The sequence below is a fragment of the Bos indicus x Bos taurus genome, chromosome 4 (assembly GCF_003369695.1).
Source record: "Bos indicus x Bos taurus breed Angus x Brahman F1 hybrid chromosome 4, Bos_hybrid_MaternalHap_v2.0, whole genome shotgun sequence".
Classification (NCBI taxonomy): Eukaryota; Metazoa; Chordata; class Mammalia; order Artiodactyla; family Bovidae; genus Bos; species Bos indicus x Bos taurus.
In genome coordinates, this window is record NC_040079.1 from 21,140,999 (window position 1) to 21,159,796 (window position 18,798).

Here is an 18,798-nt window from a genome sequence, read left to right on the forward strand (position 1 = left end):
TTCAAATTACCTTTATCATCTCACCCATTCTTAAAAAATGAGTGTGAGAACAGGTGAGGTTCATTACTGCTCATTTGAAGACAAACAGTGACAAAGCACTAACATTCTAAAGAGACCAAAGGAGGACGGTTTGGGTGTAAGAACTCAGGGCTCCAGGGGCTGCCAAGAACAGTCCCACCCCTTACCTGATCACTCACCTCTTTGCAGTTGTTATGCTTCCGATACCTAACCCCCACCAAAGTGCATGTTTTACTAAGAAAAGGGTTTTTTTTTTGCTTTTTACTGATGGGTCTTCAGTAGTCCTTTGCCTGATTGCTTTTGCTGAGTATTATTTGATAAAATTACTATCGATGGACTATTCACTACCACGGTGCCCTAGCTAGTTATGACTTTTAATTTTTCTCCAAGTGGCATACATCTAGGACATCCCTTGGACTTGCCGAAGAGGAAGGCTGTTATTTTGCTATTCTTTCTGAGTGCTTTGTCTGAAAGTCAGGAAATCTGAGTTTTAGTTTTAGTGTTGTCAACAAATCTAACTGTTACTTTAAGTCACCTAATATCTCTGGAATGCTGGCTCCGTGTGCATGAAAAGAGAGGGTTGGGCTAGATGATCCCTTCCTAATCTTCATCCTGTGCCTTCCTTCTTGGCTCCAGATTTGTGCTGAGAGGCTCAGAGAAGAGAAGGAAGCTCCTGGTCTGTCCCGCAGCTTTAATTCGACTGTCCTTGCCTGGTGGTAAATCAGTATTTATTGGGCAGGCAGGAGCAAGCAAGGTCTCTTTTCATTCTGACCTACCATTGTTGGGAATAGCCCCAGAAACTATGGATAGGAGTTTATATCCTGGTTAAGAAGTATCTGGGGATACACATTTAAGGTGAGGGGGGGTCCCCTTGCAGTGAACCCATGAAAGAAACTGTGAGTCACACCTTACAGTTTGTGGAGCACTATACAAAGAGAAACTCATTTCTCTTATTTTGGAGTCAGAGATATTTCCAGTCTCCCCAAATGCATTATCTAATTTACTGACCAAAAATGTGTGTAAAATAGATTTATAAAACCATACATGTCTAACAGAAGAAACATCCCTTTTTTTCAAGTTCTTCCTGTACTGGCAAAGTTGTGGTGCTTATATTCTCTTTGGAAGACTTAAAAAAAATCCCAAAGAAATAATGATAATTTAATGCTGACTGCAAATTATTTTTTCTTTCTGGGAAATGAATAAATAAATTCCGTAACACTTTAAGGAGCACAGTGGGTTGGCTTCTATAGCAGATTCAGCCTAAGCTAATGGGATATTCTGAGCCCACTGGGAAAAGCATTAGAGCCTCTAGATCAAAATGTTACCAAGAAGAGAATCTGTGCTGATGGATTAATACAGGGCCATGTATCCTGAGTAGGAAATGGCAATCTGCTCCAGCATTCTCACCTGGGAAATCCCATGGATAGAGGACCCTGGTAGGCTAGTCTGTGCATGCTAAGTTGCTTCAGTCATGTCTGACCCTGTTGCAGTAGCCCGCCAGGCTCCTCTGTCCATGGGGTTATCCCGGGCAAGAATACTGGAGTGGACTGCCATGTTCTACTCCAGGGGATCTTCCCGACCCATGGATTGAACCCACGTCTCTTGCATTTCCTGCATCGACAGGCACGCTGTTTACCACTAGTGCCACCTGGGAAGCCGGGGCTACAATCCACAGGGTCACAGAGAGTTGGACACAACTGGTATAGCACAGCCAAAAAAAAAAAAAAGTGATCAGTGGGGTAACACATGGGTGTATGTGTGTAGGGGTAGGAATTCCAGTGACATACTCTTGTGCCAGAGAGACACTCAAAAAGTTGTGAACAAGTCTAAAAGGACTGAGACACCAGTTTCTCTGTTGTACTGCTTTGTATCATTTGATTCCAGAAGAATGATAAGAACAGGTGCAAGTTACACTTTTTCAGACTAAGTTGAACATACTTTTGTTAGATTCAGAAGCCTCACTTCCTGTTCCAGGCCCAATGTCTATCACATGAATGGCCCTGTCCATGGACAACATGGACTTCCCTGGGGAGCTGAGGCTCTACCCAGACCCACAGAGGCAGAGTCTGTGTTTCATAAGATCCCAGGTGACCAGCATGTACCCTGATGTTTAGTGAGAGGCTCTGGCCTACGTGATATGAATATTAGTTTCATTATTATATGAACAGCTCTGCTGGAAACTGTTTTCCTATTAGAGGCCAGAACAAAAAACAAGCTCTGGGGTGAAGAACTAAAAGGAGGCATTTTACAGGGAGGCATTTTATATTCAATATCCTATGATAAACCATAATGGAAAAGAATGTAGATAAAAAAAGAATATATGTATATGTATAAAGGGCTTCCCAGGTGGCTTAGTGGGTAAAGAATCTGCCTGCCAATGCATGAGACACAAGAGATGTGGGTTTGATGCCTGGGTTGGGAAGATTAACCTGGAGTAGGAAATGGCAATCCATTCCAGTATGCTTGCCTGGCAAATCCCATGGACAGAGGAGCATGGTGTGCTACAGTCCATGGGGGCACAGAGAGTCGGACACAACTGAGCATGAACTCATGCACACACGCAATATACTGAATCACTTGCCGTACAGCATAAACACAACACTGTACTTCAACAAAAATTTTTTAAAAATTAAAAGAAGGCATTTTATAGTTGGGGAAAATAAAAAGTTAAATTACGTTTCAGGGTTACTGGTCATCTGTGATTCACTGCCACAAACAGTTAAACTGCAGTGGGAGAAAGAAGGTTTTGTGTAAGGTATTGGAGTGACTTCTGGAAATGTAGCTCACCTGATGTTTGTGTTTCCTTTTCTTGCTAACTCCATGAAAGGAAAGACTTTTGTTGAGAGTAGAGAACAAAAAGCGGGATGGGGGTAAAAGGAGGGCATTTACAATGGCCACATCACATAAACTATGATTTAAAGTTATCTAAGTGGAGTAGCTACACAAACAGGTGGAGAGGGGAAAACCTAGTTATTCAACTAGTAATTTATGTATGCAATGTTAAAACAGGAATGGCAGTTTTTGTTTTTTTTTTTCCCCAAAGCTTGGGTTAAGGAGCTAATCTGTTCTTGTGGCAAAAAGAGGCCAAGTTTTGGGACACTGGAATGTGCTGGAGGGCAGACTGAGAAAGGGGCAGGACTGAAATCAAACCACGGCCATTGTTGAATTGGGGGCCTTATCTGAAAAGAAGCTAAAGGATGATGGGATGGCTGCTGGTGAGCTCCTTGTAGTTCACAGACACAAAACGTGGACACAGAATGCCTTGGTCATTAAAAACAATCCACATCTGACTGAACTGAATGAAATGGAGAATTCATAGAGTCATTCTGCCTCTCCTACTCCATAGAAATGTAATCACTGAGCTATGATTTCATGCCCTCTTCCTCCTGTACTTAAAGGTATTCCCCCCAAGAAGTTTCTGTATAGCAGAGCGAGCTCAGCTCTCTGATGACCTGGATGGGTGGGATGGGTTGGGGGGTGGGGGGGAGACTCGAGAGGGAGGGGGTATGTGTCTACACATAGCTGATTTCATGCTGTTGCACAGCAGAGACCAATACAGTGCTGTAAAGCGATTATACTCCAATTAAAAATAAGTTAAAGATATTCCCCCACACAAAATGCTAGCTTTAGAGATGAAGCTAAATAATAATATATGTGGGATATATAAATATATATGTGGGAAGTGAAATAAATAATATATGTGGGATATTTCTGAGTTTAGTCCCAAAGTAATGTTCATCTTTTGGAAATGAATTTGTAGCTGTTTTTCTGTTACAGAATGAGAACAGTTGTTTCCCAACATGTTCAACAAATTTCTCAGCAGCCTCATTAGAACCAAATTTAGTTTTCTAGTTTTTAGCATTCATGCTTTCTCCTGCTTTTAACTGGGCAGTGTTCACATTTGGTTTTTACTCCCAAGCCACCACAAGTTCTACTAGAAAATGGGAGGAACACATACCAAAAACAAAATAAATATAACATGAACTAGAGTTCTTTTTACATGAATCTTAGGAAAAAAAGGTTTAAGAAAATAATCATTCTCCTATTAAATCTCATCTATTTGCTAAATATAGATTTGTCTGTGTCTTATTCTGTGCTATAATGGGCAGAAAAATGTAGCAAGAGTCCATCTGAGTTGGAGCTCAATAACTACAATTCAGTCCCACAAGTAGAGTACTTCAAATCTTATGTTTGATAATTTAGTTTACCACGATCAAGTACTTTGAGCTTATTAAATACTATCATCATTTTTAGGATTGCTTGGAGCTAACATAAGCATGATGGTTAAAACAAGATCAGGCTTTCTTTCTCCTTTTTTTTTTAAGCTGTGGTATGTGGCATGCAGGATCTTAGTTGCCCAACCAGGGATCAAACCTGTGCCCCCTGCATTGACAGCGAAGAGTCTTAACCACTGGATGGCCACGGAAGTCCTGAGGTCAGGCTTTCTGATGTGGCATTTTGATTATGTCGGGACATAATGACATGCTGTCTGCAGCAGCCTCTGGTCCACTGACTTGTTTACTACTTACCTACAGTCAAACACCCTGGCACCAGCTCCTGTGTGTGCCTCAGAAATGCAATGCAGAACACTGTGCCAAGCTTTTCTTTTGAAAACCAAATATCATCTTCAGTTCATCAGATTTTCTACTGAGAGGTGTGGGAGTGTTTTCCCTTGGAAAAGTTAAATCATTAATCAAAGCCAGTTGGAAATATTTCATGATTGAAATGAAAGTAGGATGGCTCAAAGAAAAAAAAAAAAATAGCTTTTTTTGAGGAGAGTAGAAAGCAGGAAAGGTTGATGAGAGAAGTATTTCTCAAGCTTTCTGACTGTGACCCATAGTAGAAAAGACAATTTATATCACAATGCAATGCTTCGTGGCCACGATGCCCTCTGATATTTTCTACTCTACTTCATTAAAACAATGCAGATTGACACTTTTAACTAGTTTTGCTTTCAATTGATTTCACCATTCAATGGATCATGAGCCACGGCTTGAAAAATACTGGGTTAGAGTTTACAGTTTTGAGATCATCTGACCTGAAACGTCATGGAACACTGCTCTCTGTGCTTTATGACTAGGTTCCTTCTCAGTGATATTTACCTCTTCTTTTTTGAAGGCAGCCTTGTCGTCTTGGGACTTTTCTCTTTTAGCTGGCACTTTAGCCCCCCTTTCTTCTTCCTTTTTATTTTCAAGAATGGTAAGGTCACTTATTTAAAAGCAAGAGTGAGAGGGTGCTCAGGTCACTCTGCATGTGGCGTGAAGTGACTTCTCTGTGGCTGTACCAATCCTCACATTTCCCCAGTGCCAGTGGTTCTAACAGCAATGTGGGATAGTTTCCTCCCACCAAATCTTTCCTCATGTGCCTGCCATCGTGCTCACGGAGGTCCAGCGTGATGTGGTGCTTCTCGTGAGTGTTGAAAACCTCCTGAGTGTTTGGTGCATCTAGTTCCTGATCATCTCTTATGATAGCTGTGTTTATGAGCCCCTTGTAAGAAGCAGAAGTGAAAGATGACTTGAATGCAATGCAGGCTTAGCGACAGAGAGTTCTCTTTGGAAAGCTGAATACACAAGCATCTCTATAGTGCTTTTAATGTAGCCTTGCAGACAGAGAAAAAAAAATGTTTCTTAGATTACAGACACTCCCCCAGCCCCATTCCACTCTTCCTGTGCTACATAAATCTGTATCACCCAGACGGTAAAAGAAGCAGAATGTGTGCTTGTAACTACCAACCAGTTTTAAGTTGATGCTGCCCCAGATGAATGGCTTTCTGCAAGTCTACATTAGGCTCAGGTCTACATGACGGCAAGTCAGGATTCTGACATTTTTTTATAAAAGGTCCAAAATGGCTCCTTTCCCTCCTTTATTACCAGTTAATTTCAAGGGGGTTATTTTTGTGTTCTTAAGATATTTCTGACCACGATTCGTCATGTCAGTTTCCCACCCCAACTTTAGCATCTTCTATTAGATGCCAAACACAACAGGTGAGGTGAGGAGTTATGGTCCTGCTGCCTCATGTAGACCTGTGGAGAGAGGTAAGTTGTTAGAAGGAATGAGTTTAGATGCAGGTGCAGAATCATTTCAGCGCAGCACCACCACACTTGTCATCTTTGGGTTAATTCATTTTTTCTGGTATTCATAGCAATCAAGCACAGAGCAATTCACTTCTCTCTGGTTGTATCAGTACATTTGGTTGGTGGAATATTTAGCCCTCAGTTGATTGCTCTATGCTTGCATATTGCTATGACCTAAAAAAATGAACAGCTTGCCAAACGATTAAGCACGTGGGGCCTTAGGAATGTGGCCTCAGTCCCAAATTTGATGTGCATTACATTTCTCGCAAGTTGCAGGCATCACACACTTGGTGCAAAAGGTTTACTGTACCTGTTTCTTTGGGACAGCTGTATGAGGTTTATCTTCTTGTACTTTCTTTTCATTGACCCCCTTCCCTGCTGTTTTCTCCTCTACCTTTTCCCCTTTAATCTTTTTCTCTTGCATTTGCCCCTTTTTCTCTTCTAGTTGCTTCTTACGTTTTTGCTCTTCTATCTTAGCTCTCTCTTCTTCCTCTGCCTTCGCCCTCTGCCTCTCCTCTTCTGCCTTTCTCTCCTGCTCCTTGATCCTCTGCCTCTCCTCTTCTGCCTTTCTCTCCTGCTCCTTGATCCTCTGCCTCTCCTCTTCTGCCTTTCTCTCCTGCTCCTTGATCCTCTGCCTCTCCTCTTCTGCCTTTCTCTCCTCCTCCTTGATCCTCTCCCTCTCCTCTGCCTCCTGTCTTTCTCTCTCTTGGGCAGCTGCTTTTTCTTCTGCTTCCTTTTTTGCTTTCTCCTCTGCTATTTTTCGGTCTTGCTCAGCTTTAATTCTTTCTCTTTCTTCTGCTTCCAACCTGGCCCTTTCTGCCTCAGCTCTTTCCCTGGCTTCCTCTTCCATCTTTTCATTCTGGAGAATCTCATCTGAGCCCCTTTCCCCCTCCTCCTCGGTCTTAGGCTCATCTGTACTGATCTGCCCATTTTTCAGTGGCATTACTGTTTCCTGCTGGGTGTCTGCTGTTTTCTCGTCTACCACCACCTCTACCTGATTTTCTTCAATGCTCCCTGGCTTTGGCTTCTCTTCTTCTTCTTCCTCCTTTTCTTTCTCCTCTTTCTTTTTCTCTTCCGCTTCCATCCAATCATTCTTCTGGTGTGACTTGGTGACTATTTCCGTTTCCTCCAGCTCCTGCCTTTCCTGGCGACTTTCACTTCTTCCTTCCTTCTCCGCCGTTTCATTGTCTGTTGTGTCGTTTTGCATTCTTCTGCTGGAGAGCGACAAACTTGCATCTGTTATTGTTGGGTCAAACTCCTTCTGTCGCTCCAGGGCTTCCTGGAGGCGCTTTTGGCGTCTTTCCTCCCGCCGAGCCAGTCGCTCCAGGAGAGCAGCCTCATCATCGCCCTCCGCCTGAGTGTTGGTCGTGGTTGTCTTGACCTCCTCGTCAGGCACACTGGACAACAGAAACGACACCAAGGACAGCTTGCTGATTAATCGGTCAGCTGGATTCATGTACTGTGCCACATGGGAACTACAGCAGATACATAGAGAAATACATATACACACACTCCCCATATATAACCCCATATTAGTACATTCCTGCCTGGATTTCAATGACACACATGCAAACCTTTGTCCATGGTCTTTCTCTGGCCATGGTGAGTCTATTCTGTAAACAGAAGAGCTGAGCATTAATGCCCCCTGGGCACTGTGCCTCTAGCAAAAATTGATGAGCATTAGTGAATAAATACCTCAGCTCTCTTCACCTTTGGAATCAGATAGCTCCGAGGTACCTGCAGCACACTAGATCTTAGAGCGCCCAGTGGAGGTGAGCTCCAGATACTCACAGTGGTAATTTGCTCAGAAAGAAAACCTTGATTTGGTTGCGTTGCCTTCTCTGCCTCACTTTCCCACACTGCTACCAGCTTTTCCTAGGATCATGTTAAAAATAAACTGTACTTAAATCTTTGTTTCAGAATCTGATTCTTGGAGAACTCAAATTAAGACAAGGACCAAACTGAAGAAACAAATTCCTCTCATATCATATAGTGTTCCCACATGTTGCCAAGTCATCTGGAATTCCTGATCTGGATTTCTGGAACACAAAGTACTTTGAGAGGAAGGGAGTGTATGTATTAATAATAGTGCACAGATACTATATTCAGGCTAATAACCCCCACGGTGGGGACATCCAACTGTCCACCACAATTCATGCTCCTCCTTCCTTAGTCACAGGAAGTCATTGCCCATCAAGTCATTGCCTAACCCTCCCTTCTTCCTTGCACCTGGGTGGGGCCTCATGACCAATAATTCCAATGAAGTATGAGTAGAAGTGTGATGTCCAGGCCAGGACAAATAAGAAGCAGAGGTACATTCTCTTCCTTGTCAATCTCTGTCTGCTGGCTAGATCAGAGGACTCCAAAGCCCCTGAGGTTGATAGACTCGCAAGAGGACAGAAGATAGGGGGCAAGTTCTACCAATCAGAAATACCCAGTTTGGGAAATCATTGTTAAAGCAGCTGATGTTGCTCTAACTCTAATATATACATAATATACCGTCTTCATTCTTTGTCAAGATTTCCATGAGGAAAGGGTCTCTTGCCCTTCTTTTCTAGAGTAGACAAAGAACAGTTAGATTTGATGTTTATAAAATAAGAAGAGAAAATCTCTAAAATCCAAACAGCAGCATGTCCATCACCAAGCTCACTACTGTGGGATGCTGGCTGGACACTGCCCAAGCCAGGCGTGTCGGTCTTCACTGCAGGAAACAACTAGTCATGTGATCCTAGGACTGTGACCAGAGTTGGAAAAGTATGTCTTGCAGTGTTTTGAAACTCCATCAAATTTCATGGTTCATACCAACCTTGGCCCTTTTGAAGTTCAAGTTCACTTAATTTTGGAAAAACACACTTCACCTTTAACAATAAGAAATGGCAGAGTAGAGGCTAGATTTTAAACTTTCTTGGCCTTCGCTGTTGCTGTAAGGCATCATGTTGATGAATTAGACACATAAGGGTTAAACTTCTCTGAAAACGCAAATAGCTTAGAATTTAAGGGGAAAAATCTATGTATGTGAGGCATTTGGACCAAATGAATTTAAATAATTTTTAAGAGGTACCCCAAATTCCAAAATGCTAGTTGGCTTAGAGAACTCTTAAGAAATAACAGATTCTACTGAATCTTTTTTTGCTATTTGCTATTTATAAATCAGGATAGCTATTATCAGTAGAAGCTGAGTACCAATTACAGTTGCTTAGCCCCAAGAAGAATACTTATTCTTCATGTCAGAGGTAAATTACATGAATATGAGCTACTAAAAAAAAAAAAAAGAATTTGTACTCAATCAATAGCATGAAATAGCTAGTAATAGTAAATTGTGAAAGAAGAGAAATACAAGTAGGAGCAAGATTTTAAAAGCAAGAAAACTACAGGCACCAGTAACTTTTTATGGCATTGTTGATTATTCCCTAATAGCCAGATTCATGGAAGGCCTTAAAATGTAAAATGTCGTTATTTAAACTCTTTTTTTCCTATCTCCCTCAGCTCAAAAATGGAAAAGGAAGTGATGACCATACTGCTCTGATTTATAAGATTCTGCTACTATCTTCCTAATAATGGCCAAGATTATTATGTGCATTTTACATGTGTTATCATCTCATTTAAATTTAATGACATGCCTTAAACAAAAGTATAATTTTTATTTCCATTTAACTGAAAAAATAGAGTTAGTGAAGGGAGGGTCAGGTTGGGATTCAAAGCCAGGTGGTGAACCCCAAAGAACAAACCTCAACCTCTTGGCTATACACCCTCCCTAATTAGGAGGTACTTACTGAGGGATGAGGTCTGTTTGTCCACCTAACCAAGAAGCTTCCTGATTGAGTCATCCTGCCAGCATTTTCGCGACTGCCTTCAGAAACCTTCTGTGCACCCACTGAAATTCACGTTAAAGAGGTCAGAACTCTTTCCCTTCAGAATTTTCTATGTAGATTGAATGAAGGGGAATGTAGATCAAATACAGTTTCCTCCCAATATGCACAAAATAAGAGAATCTAAAACCAAAACCACATAAAAGATCTTATATGATGATTTCATTATATGTAACCGTTCCATAATTTTAAAATCAAATTATCTTTTGCTCCATTCCCCCTCAAACATCCTCATCTTTTCTGTACCTTGGAGCATATACATGACATATACTAACTATTAGCATAATGCACCATGTGACCTTGTATGTGTGAACTTTTAAAAGTCCCTTTAGAAGAAGCGAGGGCTTCCCTGATGGTTCAGATGGTAAAGAATCTGCCTGCAATGCAGGAGACCCTGGGTCAGGAAGATCCCCTGGAGAAGGGAATGGCAACCCACTCCAGTATTCTTGCCTGGAGAATGCCATGAATAGAGGAGCCTGGCGGGCACAGTCCACAGGGTCGCAAAGAGTCAGACACGACTGAGCAACTAACACACACTTGTTATAAGAAATTGAACTTATTACTAAGAGATCTCAACTTTCCTGATTTCCACCAGGACTGGTATAGGGAAAAATGCAGTACTAAACTCATAAGCTTCTTTGAATAACTACATTAAATCAAACAGGATTCTGCACCTTGCAGAATATTACCGAGAACAGAGAATACTGGGTTAGGGTGTATATTAGGAAGAATAAGACATCTGCAATTCATGCCTACTTTTAAAATTGAAGTATTCTCTCTGCTACTGGTAGATGCAGAGGACTATTAAACTAATATATCTTTAGTTCAGAACAGATAACAATACCTTAAAGAATGAATGTAAATAGTTTTCCTTATTTAAGAATATGACCCGTGATTTTTAGTAAATAAAAATTTTACTAGATTACAAAGAAAATATCCTTCAATTGGGGTTTGTTTAGGGGATGGGATAGGGGGTGAGAAGAAAGGAGTACTGGTGTCCTGATGTCTAAATCAGATCAACTGTCCAGTCTGGTGAGTTGCCAATAATGGCCGCACAAGAATTAAACAAGCTAGAGAGAGTGAAAGAGATTGAGTTGGGCTGAGAAGGGAGTGCTTCGCCAATACATTTCTTTCAACAGACTGGCTAAGAAGCGATTGAGAAATGTGCCCTTCCGAAGAGGACAGTACCTGTTCTGGGTGTTGACCTCCACCTGGTCGGTCACCTGCCCCAAGGCTTCTTCCTCTTGCTTCTGCCGCAGCCTTTCCTGTCGGGCGCGGCGGCGCCGTTCCCGGGCGGCCTCTTCCTCGTCATCGTCATTCCGCTGGTAGGCGATTCTGCAACATTGAAAACACCACCTCTTTAGCCAAATGCCAACCATCATTACCAGCTTCTTGGCAGGATCGACCCTGAACGTGACTACTTACTGAACCACAGAGTTCTAAGAGGACGGTTCTGTTTCTTAACATTTAGAGACCTGATCTGATGAGTTTTTAAACTTTTAAATATCTGAAAAGCATTAGTCCAATAGCTACAGAGGATAATTGACAATGATCAAATAACAGCTTAGACTGAAAAAATTTATACAACAGCAACTGCCTTTGAAGACTGTGGGTTAGCTTATTTAGATTTCTTTACTAAGCTGATGATTAGTAAAGATTTAGAAGCAGAAATCCAAAGAATTGAACTGAAAGTAATCAAAACACTCATCGAAAAGATTCAGCATGTTGTAGCAATTATTTGTGGATACATTTTCACAAAGGTCAGAAAAGAATCAAGTTATGTTACCAAGCCAGGAATCTGGCATTAACAAGCCAAATAGCTAACTAAAAACCAAAGCAGGATATCCTCTTTGCTTGGATTTATTTTTTCCCTTGTAGTTCCTTTTCATGGAAGAAAGAAGGTCTCATTGACAACTGAGAAGAGGCTTCACACTCAGGGCAGGGCCCTCTATGGATATGTGTGTGTGCTCATTGTGACCGACTCTTGGTGACCGCACGGACTGCAACCTGCAAGGCTCCTTTGTCCATGGGGTTCTCCAGGCCAGAACACTGGAGTGGACTGCCATCTCCTCCTCCAGGGGACCTTCCTGACCCAGGGATCTGACCTGCGTCTCTTATGTCTCCTGCATTGCAGGTGGATTCTCTATCACTGAGCCACTGGCAGTGCCCTCGATGGCCCCCTCCTTTGTTCTAAAACTGCCTTAGTGTCCCACCACCCTCACACTGGGGCACCTCACGGGAGCCTACAGGTGTGTATTTAGATAGAACCTGTGGGCTAAGGCGTGCTGCACTCCATGGGATCACAAAGAGTCCGACACGACTTAGAGACTGAACAACAGCAGCAAGAACAGCAAGTAGAAGAGGCGGAGAGGGTTTCACAGGCATATGTGATATTTAGCTTCCTGGATTAATCTGAAGCAAAGAGCTATTTAGGGAAGTTATACAATCGGAATCACTAGTTAGATATGTTTCCTCTAATATTTATTCCCAAGTGATGAGTTGGAGCTGGAGTGCAGCAGATGCCCAGACTCAAAAGGAGAAGGCCTACATGGGTAGCCTGGATGTTCTGGAGGGAGGGCTATGGCTGAGATACAGAGCGCTGCGAAGGCACGGCAGTGCTGGGTGACCTGATGGTTCCATGGGTTGGGATGCAGCTGTGTTGTGCACCAGACTGCTTTTTACATTGGAGTTCACGTGCTTTTTTTTTTTTTTTTTTTAACAGTGTTACTTACATATCTACAAATAGAAATGCAGATATGTAAACATGACATGCCTATCAATCATGACTAAGCTAAAATAATTTACAAATGAAATCATACAATTTATACCAACAAAACAAACCTAACAGGGCAGATGAAGTTTGCTCCTGTTGGGTTTACAAACTAGGTATTTTTAGATCCAGTACTTTATCTTTTGACTTCAATAATACAAATGCTATGAATGTTTTTGGACCTAGGTATCTTAACAAAATAAGATGAACAGTTCTGAAAGTTGGTTGGTTTGCTCTTTGCTACTTAAGAAACTCTGACTTCATACTTGCTAAAATGTGCTGGTGTGCAAAATTCAAATGCCAATATAAATAAACTGTCACTTAGTAATTCTATAAAGCTGACTGGTTTATTTCCACAAATATGGAGGGAAGGGTAGTGTGGTACAGTTAAAGGATAACTAGATTAATATTCAGAAAACCTGGTTTCTACAACTGGTCTCTCCCTAGCTTGCAGCTCTTTGATTAACCTGCATTACACTGCCTTGTCTGGAAGTGGGTGATAATCAAAAGAAATCATGGTTGTGTTGTGGTAAGGCAAGCTACAGTGTAGTATTTTGTTGTTAATAGGAAAGTGCAGTGGAGGAGCTGCTTTGTGAGGAAAGATGAGTTCAATTTTAGACTTGTTGAATTCGAGGTGACAGCATGACAAGATTCAAATGTTCTTTTCTAATTCAATCACATTGTAGCTTGCAGTCAAAAGCCCTTCCCAGTGGTTTGGCTTCAGTCTTCAGATTCTTGGCTTCATATTCCTTTGGCTTATTTCTCAATAGACAACTTTAACCACAGCAGGGAGAACGAGTCCTTAATGATGGCTTCCCAAGCTAATCAAACAGAAAGTCTTAATTTGCCTTTCTACATCTCTGGTTCAGCCATGAGGTCTTGGCTATTACTTGGGGCCTTCCTTTTCCAAGACAAGCAAGTCACATAAAAGCTCCATATGGGACACTTTATGCCAGAAACAAAACTCTCCCATCTCCTAAAAATGGAATCTCATTTGAAGCCCTTAATTTCCCATTACACTTGAACAATTTGAGATGTTACTGTCTCCTCCCACGCACCCAATGAGCTTCATGGTGGAGGCTGTTGGCTTTTAGTTCTGACACCACCTAGATCTGCCATCTGTCTTGGCCAGGTCACACTCAGTCTTCCTTCATCTCAGAATCCTCATTGGAGGAGCGACCTTGAACAACCAGATCATCTCCACTGTCTCTTCTTACTTCATACGGCTTCAGTTCAGTTCAGTTAGGTCGCTTAGTCATGTCCGACTCTTTGTGACCCCATGAACCGCAGCACGCCAGGCCTCCCTGTCCACCACCAACTCCTGGAGTCCACCCAAACCCATGTCCATTGTGTTGGTGATGCCATCCAACCATCTCATCCTCTGTTGTCCCCTTCTTCTCCTGCCCTCAATCTTTCCCAGCATCAGGGTCTTTTCAAATGAGTCAACTCTTCATATCAGGTGGCCAAAGTATTGGAGTTTCAGCTTCAACATCAGTCCCTTCCAGGACTAATGTCCTTTAGGATGGACTGGTTGGATCTCCTTGCAGTCCAGGGGACTCTCAAGAGTCTTCTCCAACACCACAGTTCAAAAGCATCAATTCTTTGGTGCTCAGCTTTCTTTATAGTCCAACTCTCACATCCATACATGACCACTGGAAAAACCATAGCCTTGACTAGACGGACCTTTGTTGGCAAAGTAATGTCTCTGCTTTTCAATATGCTGCCTGTTGCTGCTGCTGCTAAGTTGCTTCAGTCGTGTCCGACTCTGTGCGACCCCAGAGACGGAAGCCCACCAGGCTCCCCCATCCTTGGGATTCTCCAGGCAAGAACGCTGGAGTGGGTTGCCATTTCCTTCTTCAATGAATGAAAGTAAAAAGCGAAAGGGAAGTCGCTCAGTCGTGTCCGACTTCCAGCGACCCCATGGACTACAGCCCACCAGGCTCCTCCATCCATGGGATTTTCCAGGCAAGAGTACTGGAGTGGGGTGCCATTGCCTTCTCTGACTATGCCATCTAGGTTGGTCATAACTTTCCTTCCAAGGAGTAAGCATCTTTTAATTTCATGGTTGCAATCACCATCTGCAGTGATTCTGGAGCCCAGAAAAATAAAGTCAGCCACTGTTTCCACTGTTTCCCCATCTATTTGCCATGAAGTGATGGGACCAGATGCCATGATCTTAGTTTTCTGAATGTTCAGCTTTAAGCCAATTTTTTCACTTTCCTCTTTCACTTTCATCAAGAGGCTCTTTAGTTCCTTTTCACTTTCTCCCATAAGGGTGGTGTCATCTGTGTATCTGAGGTTATTGATATTTCTCCCAGCAATCTTGATTCCAGCTTGTGCTTTTTCCACCCCAGCCGTTTCTCATGATGTACTCTGCATAGAAGTTAAATAAGCAGGGTGACAATATACAGCCTTGATGTACCCCTTTTCCTATTTGCTTACAATTTACCATTACATTCCATCGGTAGAGTCTTGTTTAGGACACACAATTGCCAGAGCTAGATTTTTGAGGACATTTATTTATTTTTAATGTTTTTTGTTGTGGTAAAATATAATATAAAATGTACTATTTTAACCGTATTTAACTGTACAGTTAGTTCAGTGGCACTAAGTATATCCACAGTGTCGTGTAACTCTCACCATTATCCATCTCCTGAATGTTTCACCTTCCTAAACGGAAACTCTGTCCCCATTAAACACTAATTCCCAATTCTCCCTTCCCATCCCCTCACCCCCGGCCCCTGGCATCTTCCAGTGTACTTTCTGATGCTATGAACTTGACTATTCTAGATCTCTTATATAAGTGGAATCAAACAGTATTTGTCTGTACCTAAGTGTATTGGGGCTTCCCTGGTAGTTCAGCTGGTTTAGAATCTACCTGTAATGCAGGAGACCCTGGTTTGATTTCTGGGTTGGGAAGACTCCCTGAAGAAAGGATAGGCTACCCACTCTAGTATTCATGGGCTTTCCAGTGGCTCAGATGGTAAGGAATCACCTGCAATGTGGGAGACCTGGGTTCAGTCCTTAGGTTGGGAAGATCCCCTGGAGGAGGGCATGGCAACCTACTGCAGTATTCTTGCCTGGAGTATCCCATGGGCGCAGGAGCCTGGCGGGCTACAGTTCATGGAGTTGCAAAGAGTCAGACATGACTGAGTAACTTAAGCACAGCACAGCATAGCAATGTGTATTGGGATGTATTTTTAAGGTTAGCTTCATTTATGTCCTACAGATTGTACCTTCCTTTTTCCCCTGTGCTCTATAGTAGGTTCTCATTAGTTATCTATTTAATACATATGGCTATTAATAAAGAAACATGTTAAAATTGTTTTCAAAGTTAAAAACAAAAAAGGAGACAAATGATTTCATGGTATTTTGAATCAGAATGTGCCCAGTTGCTGGCTCAATGACATATCAGTTGACTTTATACGTGAAATTGTGTCCATGCCAAATGACTTGATATGTGTGGAAATTCTTTGAAAGTGAGCCTCCCTACACCAGCTCTCCAAGGTCAGAGCACACAGTGGCTGCTTAGCTTTCAGGCTTCTCCCATGACAACTACCCTTCATACTACTACCACAGATTTATTACTTTTCTTTCAAAATTGAGAAAACTTAATTGTTAAATTTTTTTCTGGCTCCAAAAGTAACATGCATTTATTGTTTTCTTAAACCAGACATTTAAAAATGTATAAAAGAGAAAGTAAAAATCAGTTTCCTAATCACACCCCTCAGATATGAATATGATCAATATTCAATGCAACCTACCAGAACTTCTCCTATCTTTACATGAAAGTGTTAGTTTCTCAGTCATGTCCAACTCTTTGCGACCCCATGGACTGTAGCCCACCAGGCTCCTCTGTCCGTGGCATTCTCCAGGCAAGAATACTGGAATGGGTTGGGTTGTCATTCCCTTCTCCAGAGAATCTTCCTGACCCAGGGATCGAACCCAGGTCTCCTACATTGCAGGGAGATTCTTTACCATCTGAGCCACCAGGGAAGAACTATGCATGCATAGACATTTTAATTTTTAACCAAGTTGGATCATGATATATACATTATTTTAGAAACAATTTCTCTAATTTACCTTATTTATTACTATTTTAACACATTAGCAAAATATAATTTTCAACAGCAACACAGTATTCTTTGACTGGATGTATGTAGTAAATATATGTATATGGTGTACTATAATCTATTTAACCAGTTTTCTACTGATGGGCATTTAAGCTTTTTCCAAATTTATGTTCTTATAAACAATGCTGCAAAGGACCGACCTCACTACAGATATACTTTTACCACTTGTTCAATTACTTATCTAGCAAATATTCTCAAAAGTTAGAATTTTTGAGTTTAGGAGTATGCTCATTTAAAGGCTTTTTGATACACATTGACAAACTGCCCTCCAAAAAGGTATGTCACGTGTGAGTGTTAATTTCACCATAATAAAAACTTACTCAAAAAGACAGATGAGAACACAGCATCCTTAATACACCCACATGATAGCACAACTGCTTTAGGCTTTGGTTAAAGACAAAATGTTAACATTTCTGATTTTCCACACACCACATTTACATGTATTGAGATGCTGCTGACCAGTAAAAATCACACCTAACCACCCAGTGGGTTGCAATGAAAGCATAACAATCCATTTGTTCTTTCTGTGAAACTTCAGCAGATGCTGGCAGTAACCAGTCTACTGTATCCTACGCTACAAAGATAATTGATGTTCCCAGATGATTCACAAGCAGTGGGTTTCCTCTGAATCATCTGAGAAAGATTAAATATGTTTATTAAAGTTTTAATCAAATGCATTTTATTTAAAAACAAGTAATCCCAAATGATCATTTGATAATGGTGAAAAAGGAGAGTGAAAAAGCTGGCTTAAAACTCAACATTTGAAAAACTAACATCACAGCATCCAGTCCCACCACTTCATGGCAACTAGAAGGGGAAAAAGTGGAAACAGTGACAGATTTTTATTTTCTTGGACTCCAAAATCACTGTGGATGGTGAGTACAGCCATGGTATTAAAAGATACTTGCTCCTTTGAAGGAAAGGTATGACCAACCTAGGCAGCATATTAAAAAGCAGAGACATCACTTTACCAACAAAATTCTATATAGTCAAAGCTATGATTTTTCCAGTAGTCATGTACGGATGTGAGAGTTGGACTATAAAGAAGGCTGAGGACTGAAGAATTGATGCTTTTGAATTGTGGTGCTGGAGAAGACTCAAGAGTCCCTTGAAAAGCAAGGAGATCAAGCCAGTAAATCCTAAAGGAAATCAACCTTGAATATTCACTGGAAGGACTGATGCTGAAGCTGAAGTTCTAATACTTTGGCCACCTGATGTGAAGTGCCAACTCATGGGAAAAGACCCTGATGCTGGAAAAGATTGAAGGCAAAAGGAGAAGAGGCCAGCTGAGGATGAGATGGTTAGATAGCATCACTGACTCACTGGACATGAGTTTGAGCAAACTCTGGGAGATAGTGAAGGACAGGGAAGACTGGGGAATGCAGTCCATGGGGTTGCAAATGCAGTCCATGGGGTTGGACTCAACTTAGCAACTGAACAACAATAACAAAATCTCAAGTGATATGTAAAGCACCTCTTATTAAATGAAATGTTCAATTAACCAGAATCCATGACTTTCCCACCCAGCCTAGGTGTAAGCAGGTTTACTCTGGAGCATTACACTTTGTTACTGAGTAACTGCCTTTCCTCATGTTTTAGAGAACACTTGGAGAAAGGCGTGATTGATCTTACCACAGGAAGGCAAGTGCTGAGGGCAGCAAAATGGCACATCAGATGTCTGGGAGAGAGACGATCTTGTGTGTGTGTGTGTATGAATAAGTGTTGCTGCTGCTGCTGCTAAGTCACTTCAGTCGTGTCCGACTCTGTGCGACCCCATAGACGGCAGCCCACCAGGCTCCACCGTCCCTGGGATTCTCCAGGCAAGAACACTGGAGTGGGTTGCCATTTCCTTCTCCAATGCATGAGAGTGAAAAATGAAAGTGAAGTCGCTCAGTCGTGTCCGACTCTTAGCGATCCCATGGACTGTGTAGCCC

At 41.8% G+C, this 18,798-nt stretch overlaps 1 protein-coding gene across 11 annotated transcripts in view; it reads right to left on the bottom strand.

Moving 5' to 3' along the window:
• Positions 1–18,798, bottom strand: part of CALD1 (caldesmon 1) — a 231,484-nt gene that overhangs the window by 30,423 nt on the left and 182,263 nt on the right. For 6 of the 11 annotated variants that reach the window (XM_027538941.1, XM_027538940.1, XM_027538942.1 and 3 more), the window contains 3 exons: positions 11,150–11,296; positions 6,403–7,489; positions 5,121–5,198 (listed from right to left, as the gene is read on the bottom strand). In XM_027538941.1, the coding sequence (XP_027394742.1) occupies positions 5,121–5,198; positions 6,403–7,489; positions 11,150–11,296 (1,312 nt within the window). The remainder of the gene's footprint in view (positions 1–5,120; positions 5,199–6,402; positions 7,490–11,149; positions 11,297–18,798) is intronic. The other 5 variants (XM_027538947.1, XM_027538946.1, XM_027538948.1 and 2 more) reach the window with 1 other exon arrangement.